The following is a 12,461-nucleotide window of genomic DNA, read 5'->3' on the forward strand; positions in this document are numbered from 1 at the left end:
GAAGTGGTCGTACTGCTAACAGTAGAGGATGGAGTTGAACTACTTGGCGGTTTCGGAGTTTCTGAGGGAGTCGAAGTTTCAGAAGTGGTTGTACTACTAAGTGTGTGAGTACTCGAACTATGTGGTGTCTGGGTTTTGCCGGTGGACGGAGTCGTTTTGTGAGTTTCGGATGTAGTTGTAGTTTCAGGGCTGGATGTGGAACTGGGAGTGTCGGTGTATTCACTTGTACTAGATGTTTCGGGAGGTAATGTAGAACTTGTACTGCCAGTTTCTGAGGAAGTAGTAGTCGATGGAGTCTTAGATATTGCGGGAGTTTTTGTTGCTTCAGTAGTGCTGACAGTGCTAAACGTGCTAGAAATAGTGGATGTTGAAATGCTTAATGTGCCAGTTGTGCCATTTGTGTCCGTAGTGCTGACATTCCCAGAAGTATTATTTGTGCCGGAATCACCAGGTGTTGTAGACGTGCCAATGCTATTGGGTGTGCTAACAGTACCAGAACTACCTGGTGTGCCGGTTGGTTCAGATGTCCCTGGAGTTCCTGGTGTACCGGGAGATCCCGGTGTGCCACTTCCAGGTGTGCCAGGAGTTTCAGGGGTGCCTGGTGATGTAGGTGTACCTGATGTACCTGGCGTTCCGGATGATCCGGGAGAACCTGGTGTTCCTGGTGTGCCAGGTGTCCCTGGTGTACCTGGAGATCCAGGTGTGCCAGGAGTACCAGGAGTTTCTGGAGAACCAGGTGTGCTAGGTGTACCGGGTGTTCCCGGAGTCTCTGGTATGCCTGGAGTGCCCGATGTGCCAGTAGTTCCGGGAGTTCCAGAAGACCCAGGTGTGCCAGGTGTCCCAGGAGATTCAGGTGTGCTAGATGTACCGGGTGTTCCCGGTGTGCCAGGCGTACCGGGTGTTCCTGGTGTACCAGGCGTTCCGGGTGTACCAGGTGTGCCATCAGTTCCTGGTGATCCAGAGGTACCAGGTGTGTCAGGAGATTCAGGTGTGCTGGATGTGCCCGTTGTTCCAGGTGTTCCTGGTGTACCAGGAGTACCAGGGGTTCCTGGAGATCCAGGTGTGCCAGGAGTGCCAGGAGTTTCTGGAGAACCAGGTGTGCTAGGTGTGCCTGGTGTTCCAGGTGTTCCTGGTGTGCCAGGAGTTCCTGGAGATCCAGGTGTGCTGGGTGTACCTGGTGTTCCAGGTGTTCCTGGTGTGCCAGGAGTCCCAGGAGTTCCGGGGGATCCAGGTGTACTAGCTGTACCGGGTGTTCCCGAAGTTCCTGGCGTTCCGGGTGTTCCTGGTGTACCAGGAGTTCCTGGAGATCCAGGTGTGCTAGGTGTGCCTGGTGTTTCAGGTGTTCCTGGTGTGCCAGGAGTCCCAGGAGTTCCTGGAGATCCGGGTGTGCTGGGGGTGCCTGGTGTTCCAGGAGTTCCTGGTGTGCCAGGAGTCCCTGGAGTTCCGGGGGAGCCAGGTGTACTAGCTGTACCGGGTGTTCCTGAAGTTCCTGGTGTGCCAGGCGTTCCGGGTGTTCCAGGAGAACCAGGAGTGCCAGGTGTTCCAGGTGTGCCAGGCGTTCCGGGTGTTCCAGGAGAACCAGGAGTGCCAGGTGTTCCAGGTGTTCCAGGAGTTCCTGGAGACCCAGGTGTGCCAGGGAATCCTGGTGTGCTTGGTGTTTCAGGCGTACCTGGTTTTTCGGGAGTGCCGGGCGTGCCCGGAGTACCAGGAGTGCCTGGCGATCCGGGTATGCCAGGTGTTCCAGTGGACTCAGAAACGGTAGAAGTTCCAGATGTGTCAGTAGTTCCTGGAGAGCCAGAAGATCCAGAAGTCCCTGGTATTCCTGGAGTTCCAGTTGTTCTGCAATCTTCACGTGACACAGCCCATGGATGATTGCACCCTTCAATTTCCGGATCCCACACAGTTCCGACCCCGCATTCGAATTCATATTTTGTGAATCCCCCTTTGCCATCATACACGCATCTATAGAATTTTCTACAATCGTGTGGATCGGAAAGGAATCCCTCCTGTGTGCATTGCACTTGACCGCTGCTCGTCGGTACACTATTCGTTGTAGTTTGAATGCTCGTCGTCCATGGACGTAAAGTCGTCGTGGGCGGACTTAACGTCGTTGTCTGTGTCGGTGTTTGAGGTTCCTTAGTCGTGGTTGTGATTTCAGTCGATGGAACGTACGTAGTCGTCATTATCGTCGTCTCTCGTGTAGACTCCGACGAGGTTGTATTGTAACGACCTCCACATTCCTCCCTACCGCTTTCGTGCGGGTGCGTACAGATGTTTCCCCTGATTGGTGAGAACACCGTGCCGTACGCGCACTCGAATCTAAAACTTGTCAAGGGCCGTCCGTTGCCCCAATCAACGCATCTGTAGAACACCCTACAGTCGTGAGGATCGGGGTGATACCCTTCTTCTATACACAGGAACCCTGATTTGCCCCATCCCGGGTTCCCTGGTTTCCAAGGTGGAAATTTCCAACGGGTATCTGGCAATTTTATGAAACCCGGTGGTAGCGTTTCTTGATCGAAGTAGTCGTCATCTTCCACTGAAATAATACAAATATTTGTAAAAAAATAAAATAAAATACTGACTCTTTAATGCTATAATCGAAAGGTTCACAGTGAATAGGAGAATTCAAAGTTAAGATCGTATGTGATGAACGTGAGGAACTCAGAAATGTTGCCTTCGATGCGTTCAAGGCTGGACGACTCGTAAGGAAACCAGTTTCGAGACACCAAGAACAACAACAACAACAACAACAACAACGTTGCTGAAGGAGATGAAGTAAAGCAAAAACAGTGGCAATGCTCCGTAGAATCAGTAAACGCATCACGCGTCTCGCGAGACCGCGCTGTAAATGGGCTTGTCAAGAAAATAGATAGTTGACGCGTTTTTTTTAAAAGAACCCTCGCCGCAAACCTTTCGCGTACTCGAAAGTAATTTTAACACGAAGTACAAATGAGATGTAGAAAATCTTACAGCTTTGTCCGAACGCTGATAAAATTAATATTGTCAGGACACCCAATGTCGGTATGCCTGTCCTCATGGTTCCAATTTGACTTATCTGTAAAATAAAACAATTCAGTTAATGCAGTGGTTCCTATTGTTTTGCCTACGTGGGCCAAATTGTAAATTCCAAAATACTTGGCGAGTCAAAAAAAAGTGTTATGGAAAACTACGTTTAAAACATTTATACTAATTGTTTTTTATTTATGACAATAATTAGTTTTCATTGCAAAGCATCATTCAAAAAATAATTGAAGAAAATGTACGAGAACACAATATGTAATTCAACATCAGTAGAAGGAGAGTTCACAGATCTCTGACGTACACCCATAAATCGTGACCGAATCGCAATCGAGTATTCATCATTTGAACGGGACAATACAACGTGACGTAACCCGGTCCGATTTCTAGGCCGATGGGCGTGGGTTTCCTCAGTTAAGAATTTCGCATAAACGTTGAGAGATAAACGATGGAAGACAGTTAGTCCCGCTTGGCCCGCGTCCAATCTTCCTCCCAGGAGCCTCGGCTAAGGGATTCTAACTGTCAGGCCCCCTGACCTTACTCAGAATAATTCCCGCATAATCGATCGTCCAGGATCAAACCTATTCTCATTTCGAACGCGTATCCACGATCCGTGATCCGTGACCCCGATTTTTCGATAGAGACACACACACACACACACACATGTCAGGGTAGCAATTTGAATATCCGCGGTTGATTGTACAGTTACGTTAACACTGATTTCCGACACGCCTTTAATGATTTAATCCGATAGAGATTCTTTTTCCTTTTGTCTTCGAAACCGTAAATAAGCGACCCCGTGAGCGGAATAATGCGAAAGCTCGAGGTGAATGACTAAGTTCGTCTTGGCTCCTTCGCTCTCTTCGATTTACAATGCAAATCATTTAATGCAACCCATTACCGGTTAAACGGTAACAGTGTTCTCGATCGTTTATGACATAACAGTACCCGAGATTCAACTAGCCAAGCGCTATCGGTTTACCGGTAACTACCCACCGCCGCGTCGAGGTAATGCCCATCGTCAGGCGCGTTCACCTCTGTCAGAAAGTATCATTCCGCGCGTTTATCTCGTTGCACGTCCGAGGCAGCATCACGCGAGACCCCGGGTGCCAGCGTTCGCCAACAGTTTCTACGGTTTTATCGCGATCGGCCAGGAAAAAAGTTTCTTCGGTAGAATTCGCTCTCGCGTTCCTCGCGCCCCTCGCATTTAGAATCTTCACCCACACGCGAGGAACGTGAACGCGAGATATTTCACGGAGATGCATCTCCGGCCGGCTGATATTGTCAATCGTTCCGAAGATCGATCGACGCGTTCGGAAACATCGAACGGGCTCGAAGAAACCGTCATCGATTCTAATCTGAAACCATATTACCCCGTACCCATATAACATTATCAGCGTCAGCGTATCTCCCGAGTAGATTTAGTCGTACGAATATGCGAGAGCTGTATCAATCATTCCGAAGATAATCATGAAATACGTCACGGTGTTTGTTCGCTTATTACACCGACTCATTTTTGCCGGGCGCGTTTCAGTTATTGGAGTTCGATTCGCGACGTTAAATAAATCATACTGGGGCCAACGTCACCGATTAGGTCTCCGTTCGGTTCGGTTCATTAATCATCGACGTTCTGCTACTCTCCGGACCTCCGCCTAAGCACGGCGCGCCGCACTGGATCCGCTGCCATAAATACCATTCGCCTATGACAGCCTCGTAACGAATTGCGCTGTGCACGACCTACGACTGCACGCGGTCGGGACGCGTACAGAGCCGTCGAAAGGTGGAACGATAAATCCTGAACGGCTCGTAAAGAGGTACGAGGACAGAGAAAGCTGTTCTCGTTGAAAACGTCGGCTACGCTCTTCTGGTCCTTTCTCCTGTTGCTTGCCGCGAGTGAAAAGAGGATTGCATGAACAGTGACATAACGCGGGAATGCGGCTCCTTCTCTTCTCGGCTCCTCGCTACTACATACCATACAACCTGAGAGAGAGAGAGAGAAAGAGAGAGAAGTGGTGACATAATGCACGCGATTCAATGTCAGTGTCAATGATCTTGGCATTGGAGTATACACTTAATTAAATGCTTGAAAAATTGTTTGAATTTCCGAATGAAGATTTTGAATAAAATTTTACTTCGAGTCCATTGAAACTTGAATTTGAAAATAAATAAATAGACTTATAAGAGGATATTTCTCATGTGGAAAAATAAATAGTGTGAATGTCTCGTTTGGGTGAAGCACCTTTCCTGAATGAAACATTTCGTATTTCGTCGAAGGTGCAGACCTCGTTCACACGAGATTCGCTGTTTGAATACAAATCGACTGTATCCCGTGCGGACCGTGTTCCCGATTCGTCGAGGATCGCGAAAAACAGAAGGATTGCGTATCACGGGTCGCATTTTAAGTAACGTTCGATCGGAAGACAAGTGGTTCAGAAAAATTCTTCAAGAATTCTTGGTAATCGTCATTTGTATGCTAAGTTTACTATTAAATCTCTGGGCGATCTTTGCATTGTCGAAAAAATTACAAATCTTATCAGCAGAAAGTATGTTAAATAGCAAGCAATTACTATAAATAATTTGAACTGTTCTTTGGCATATTAATTAAAGATCTCGATTATTATCCCACGCGAATACAACGCTTATCATAGTCTCGATCTAAGCGATAATTTACTACTAATAGTGTGCCGTCGGCAACAATTTATAAGCACTTAGCTGGACGACCAATACTTGCAATATAACGAGCAAGCACAGGTGCGACTGCGTTTCCAAAAGATAACATAAACTTGTTTAGAGAGAGAGAGAGAGAGGGGATGGAAGTAATGACAGATCATTAAGGAGTTACACGACTTATTTATAAAACGATTGTACTCCGTCACCTGCTGCTACCGCTGGCTGATCGAGACAACCCAAAGGCTTCAAGGACTGGCCGACGTCGAGTAGTTAGCACACGCGCGTCTTCAAGTTATTCTCTAGCAATTAATTTGCAGCGGGACACGTGAATATTACGGTCGTAAAAATTACAAGGCCAACGAATTACGGATTGCATTCTTCGAGAATAAGAATACGCATTCTCCTTCGAAGAACGCTTTTTAAATATTCAAAGCAATTTGAAAGAGCCTGAGAGGTACTTTCGGAGAGTAGTAAACGAGTCAGAAGGTATCATTAATTGTACATCTACCCGCGAGGCCTGTGGTTTCCCGTTTTACGAACCGAGCCAAGGGCACCCGGAAGGCTAGGATTTCGGATTCCAGCCGGGCCTGCCAAAGTAATAATTTAATTAACAATTAATGCTTGTTTATTGGTCGTAAACTTGGATCAACGACCCGAGGGATCAGAATTGACGAAATCAATTCATACGAGATGATGAATTAACTCTATATGCTTCATTGCGATTGACATGTTTCTGCACGAGCTGAATGATGCAACTCGTCAAATGACTGGCATTATTTTTTCGAGAAGGTGTCGTCGTCGCCTGATTAGAAGCGAGACAGGTACGACTGTTAAGATAAGGAACGCAATCGCGGAACGTATGGCCTCGAATTAAAATCAATCGTCTCGCAATTCAGGAAATCGAGGTGTCTGGTTAAAACGAAATTAGTATTGATATCCTTGCGGATAATTCATCTGCGGACAACGTAGGAAAAAGAAATTGCAGCGTGACAATTCGTAGAAAGACATTCTTGTTTGCAATTCATTCTAATCGAGTAAATTGCAGATGAGAGGGAAAAGTTTCTGTAAGTCTTACATGACAATCCTTATTCTTCATTTGTACTACAATTTTTTATATTCATCATTTATTTACGATTACATAATTTAGACCCATTACATTAATTAAGACCCTCATTTACAGGACATTTTCCTTAATTCCAAGACTGTAAAAGTAGCTTATTACTCTCTCGTTAGACCAGTTCCACCACTTGGTTTCCATATTATAAAACTCACATACAGGCAATCGAGGAAGTTCAACGCAAATCCCTAAAGCCTATCATAAAGATATCTTCGTTTTCCTGACCTATCACAACTGTGCATAGATACGACTATACTTCTGTTTCTGTTCGAGTTCTATTTCTATTTTCTGAAGTATTTATATTGCATATGGAATTCTAATTTAACTAGTGAAAGTTTGCGAAGTACTTGACCTCATTACTCTTTTGTCCACATGAATCATTCTTGACTTTATCTACAATAGTATTGTATGCACCCTCACTTATTATTATTTTTTTATTGTTATATTTTATATATTAGTTTTAGGTCTTATATGTAATTCCCACTTTTTTTGTTACTGTAATAAATAGGTAGTAATTTTATTAATTTCATTCATGAGCAGTTGGAAGTGTCTGAAGATTTATGAACGAAGATGTATCAGACCGGTGAGATAGATCGATCCTCGGGTTCTCACAAGTTAAAAGAAGCAACCGCGGCCTTGACGATCATGGAATGACCAGTCTGATCGAACCAGTTTTCAATCTCGTACAAGTACAGAAACCGGGGATCGTTCTTCGAAACTATAAACGCGGCTCTAAAAAGAGAAATTCCCGGCGTCGGATTGCTCTACTTGCCGGGATCCAGTCCGCCGCTCGTTAGAGAGGAAAATTCGACAAAGGGTAGAAAAAGGGTTGGGGAAGATAAGCGGATGTACAGAGGGAGCGCGGAGCGTACGAAAGGGAAAGAGTGGCGGAGTCCTCTACTTAATCGAACCAGTTCGGTAAACGAGCATGGACGATGCGAAACGAATAGCAGAGAAGCTGGATAATGGGAGTCTACGTAGAACCCCAAAGAAGATAGGCGATTCAGATGCGACGCGGTGCAGTGAACCTAGATTGTTATGATGCCATGCTACGCTGCAATAAGTGCAGCCTTGCCGCTGAAAGTCGCAAGGCCGTTTCTTCTCCCACCGCATCGACGCTTTCCCCCCTTCTCCCTAACATTATCGTTGATGCGCAATGGCATGGGAATTTGCTAAGTAATTAAGTCACCGCAGGACTCCTCGTTCACAAAATCAAACGTTCCCTATTCAATTCATTTAACAATCGTTAAATTGGAGGAACATGAAAAGGACAAGTATTACGTGAGTAGAGATTTTACCTCATTTTCTCCTAATGCAACAAGAAAATTGATAGAAAATATGCCCCCATCGCCCCATCCCCCATCCTAAAATAAAAGAAGTTCTCACGAAGTGAATTCCTTCTTTTAATTTTCCTCGACGTGTTTTAACGACTCTGTCTTCGATCTGTCGATACGACACGTTAAGTGCTGGCGGGTCTAACATTAAATTCAATCTGCGACCACTTTCCGGCTTCGCTGGTTGGAAACGGCGGCGCCGCGCGTCGAGACAAACGTGTTTCGCGATCTCCGGCGGCGGCCTCCCTTGCCGGAGGTAATCGTATCCTCAGCGGCACGCAATTAAAGGGATACTTGTAAATTGCGCGTGCAAGCCTTACCACTCGTTCACCCCAGTCCCCTACGATCCTTTTTACCGTCCACCTCGCTCGCGACCGCGATCCCTCCGCCCGCCCTCCCTCGTAGGCACGACTTCTAACTCCCGCAGATTTATCATACATCGCATGCGGGCATGCTAACCGGGAGGTTCAAGGCTTCAGATTTGTTCGTGCATCACGTTTGCACAGAAAATGAGAAAACATGCGCGGCGGCGTCGCGTCGGGTATTAACGTCGACATAAATAGGGCGTAATTACGATGCGAGAGAATCAATGAACGAGGCTCCGGTCCACGCGATCGGCCCTTCTTCGGATTTATTAATAATAAGCTATCGCCAAAGCAATTTGTCTCGCGAGGTTCGTTTTGTACCTTGTTAGAATTTAGCCGGATCGATTATGATCTTTACTCGAAGAACGCGTAAACGAGAGTGTCAATCGGTTGCCAGGCTGGCTAATTAAAGCAGGTGGGAGACAATGGAATTCTTGAGAAAATTGTTTAGGCATGATTGCAATGATGGTCGCTGAGAGTAAGGTGCATTGTTATTAGATAGATTCTTTCTACAAGGAGAATATCATTGGTTGCGTGAGTCACTGAGAGATTTTTCTTTTTAACTTTGATACCTCTCAAGGCTTCGATTAAAGTCACATTTAATAACGGCATGTTTTTATTTGATTTTTCTCGATCGAGAAATCCTGCCTCTTTTCTTTTGTTTCACTTATTTGACGCGGGGATTATATTAGACGGCGAATAACTATGCCTTCAGGTTGCATGAGCCCTGAGATATCTGCGGAATGTTTATGAAAGTGATATGAAGCTACGTACAATGTTTTTAACTATCTGCAATTTAACATACTTTCTGCTGATAAGGTTTGTAATTTTTTTGATAACGAGAAATCGCTCAGAGATTTTTCTCTTTAACGGTAAACGTACCATGCATCGGTTGAATTCATTTTAATAAATATTATATTTAATAATTTTTCATTCATTTTCTCTATTAATTTTTCTCTTTTAATTATTCATGCTTCATAAATTCGACGATGGGTCAATTTCAATTTCTTTAACTGCTGCCACGCAATTTGACTTTTTAATTCGACTTTAGAACAAATTAATGAAACTTTTTAAGAATCTCGCAAATTTTTAAAATTTTGAACAATATTGTATTAATGTAATACCTAATACCTGTTAAAATTTGAATGCTTTGTTTTTCTTTTACGGCTCGTAGAACCATAAGCGAGTGATCGATTAAGTAACGCAAAAAGCACTCATGCTTTCCCGAGTCCGCATTATTCATCCGTAATGCGTTTCTTGCCCCGGTTAACAATGAAACGAAATAAATCGGTGCAAGAAAAGTTGTGCACATCGGCTCGTGGAACCGCACGAGTGGAATGTCCTTCGCGGATGCTCAGTTTTTGTCTGAAACCCCGGGAAGAATGGATCGTTAAAGAAAATGAAAAACCCACGTGTGCATCCGTGACGTGTGCACAACGCGTTTTACTTCCAGCTTGCAACTAGGTGTTTCGGTAAAAGTTATGTCTTTCCATTTCATCTAGCTATCATTTAGTCAGAGTTTACATCGTCATAGCGAACTGAATTTTATGTAAAATTAATTAAGTCATCGAACGAGCTATTTTGACGAATGACACAACATTTTGTCCTCTAGTGCGCATCACGTTTGCGCATGCAACTCTATAAATATTTGAACAAGCGTTACTGTTCATATTAACTACTTCCTACTTATCTATATTCAACGACGCCTACTAGCGATTAATCTATCGCCAAAAATATGTTCCGACCTTAAGAAAAACCCGGTCCATTTACGGTGTACGAAGTGTTGCGCGGCGATGACAATGTCGAGGACAAGAAGCTGCATCGAACGATTCAATGCCAAGATCGACTGGCCGGTTACACGGAATGCACGGCCGATCCAAATACAGGTAGCGATTTTTCGGCCGGGCCGACGCGACGAGAATCGGCAATCGGGCCTGGGAATTTTTCGACGTCCGCACGTCCGCTAACGACACGCTGTAACTTTTGTAAATCGTGTCTGTAACCCGGTAAAACAGTTACGCGACACCGGTAATCGCAGCTCGTAAGAGTTGCTGATGAACTGTGCCATTTTTCGTACCTCACGGTTCAAAAACTTTAGAAGAAACTTCGATTTCGTATCAGAGAATAGCATTCCCCCTTCCGGCTTCGCTCCCTTTAATTATCGTTTTTAATCAATTCAAATTTCAATATCAAAATGTATAGAATAGAAATATTTAATGAACAAAAATCAAGTCGTTAAGTTATGGAATTTGAAAGATAATGAAAATTTTGTAAATATAAATTTTACACCTTTTCATCTCCTTATTAGATGATTCGTTTAATTGTTAAATATTTGCATTGGCAACGAAAAGTCATCAATCTTAAAAATACTGAGATATATGTAAAAAAAAACCTAAGAAGGTATGAATTTTAAAAAGTCCACAAATTCATTTTTATTCATTTGATTTCGTTATACGTTCGAGCAAAAATCACTTGGACACCTCATAGCATAAAAGAAATATTAACAAACAGGAAGAAACCCATTTTCACTATTTTTCAACCCCAATAGTTATCCCTAATAATGTTGCTCGCTTTATCACTAGACAGCGAATACTTATACATTTATGGGAGTTTAAAATAATTTAAAAGAACACAATATGCAGTAACATGTAAAGAAATACTAAGTATCCGAAGTAAACTAGAATTTCAATTCAAAATAAAGTATTTGTTACTTCTATAAACAGGAAAGAATCCTACTAGTAGTTTGCAGATATTATAGTATTCAGTAATAGAGAATGCTTCGTCAAATATAATTATCAGATCACGTTAGCAAGTAATGTATCAATCAACGTGCACACAAGTGTGCACTTTAATCTATCATTGCCTCATTTCGTCGAATTGCAATTATATCGCAACGTGATATACAGAGTGGCCATGCAAGGACTCATCAGGACGTGCGATGTATCGAATTGATCGAGCTAAATTTTTACGTCATCGTTGCACGATTATTATAATACGTGAAATAAATGCTGATAATATACAGGTGACTCAGGGAACGGCCTTGATCTAGCTTCAGTCGTCGAATATGCTATTAATTAAAAGTGACAGTGTGCACGTAGCCAAACCAAATCGTCTGATTACTCTTCTCATTAATATTCCAATAACGAATCAAAGCACGATACCATGAGATGTACACTAAGGTAAATTTCTCAATTTCTGTTCACGTCACAATTTCTACTCAATGCTATATATTTCTACAATAATTTTATACATTAGGATTATAGAAAAATAAGCCAATGACTAGAAACTTATATGATTTCTTGAAATTATAAAAGAAATAAAGTGAGTGAATTTTGATAGGAAACTAAGCCAGCGACCAGAAATTGGGAGATTTCCTTTGGTAAATATATGTCAATGCTCGATCAGGTCGACGAGGATGCGACAAATACTATATTGCCAGAAAATGGAAACACCAAGATGTTCACTCGTAATACATAACACTGTGATTCCAAATTGAAATAAATCACTCGCGGCACGATTGTTCCTGGGAAAGATCGCTTCCTCAAGAACGAAGTGGACTCAGATGGGGTTTTTTTAAAATCGATAAATAGTTCACGGCACTTGTAATAGAAAAATAATTTACTCACCTCAACGGGTGACGTTGAAGTCTAAGTTGGTTTTAACACGCGCGCGTCTTCATCTCGCAACTTAGTTCCCAATTTTTCCTAAAGCACCGATGCGGTCCACGATCTGTCCCGTGGTCGCGAGATGCTTGATAAAAAGATCGATGGCCAGCAGAGACGCGTTTTCAGGAACTATTCTGGAAATCGGTTGCCGATCGTGGCACGTTCTCGAGAGGGAGTAAGTCCTGAGGACGCGGATGGCTCCTACTTATAAAGACTTGGCCAAGTCTTGGCTCTCCAATTGGCTTCCCACGTGTGTGTTCAACGTCGTACGTAACGTCGGTACACCCTG

The 12,461-nt window shown here is 43.7% G+C and overlaps 1 protein-coding gene across 1 annotated transcript; it reads right to left on the bottom strand.

Annotated features, from left to right (window-relative positions):
- Positions 1-13: 13 nt before the first annotated feature.
- LOC108629563 (collagen alpha-1(IV) chain-like) lies at positions 14-12,195 on the bottom strand (the record flags this gene model as incomplete). Its single annotated transcript, XM_018032321.2, has 3 exons — positions 12,134-12,195; positions 2,974-3,058; positions 14-2,539 (listed from the first exon to the last, which is right to left on the bottom strand). Coding segments are annotated over exons 2-3 (2,593 nt in total), but the record flags the coding sequence as incomplete, so codon positions are not given.
- Positions 12,196-12,461: the final 266 nt, after the last annotated feature.

The sequence above is a fragment of the Ceratina calcarata genome, unplaced genomic scaffold, assembly GCF_001652005.2.
Source record: "Ceratina calcarata isolate Rehan_Ccalc_2016 unplaced genomic scaffold, ASM165200v1 scaffold578, whole genome shotgun sequence".
NCBI lineage: Eukaryota > Metazoa > Arthropoda > Insecta > Hymenoptera > Apidae > Ceratina > Ceratina calcarata.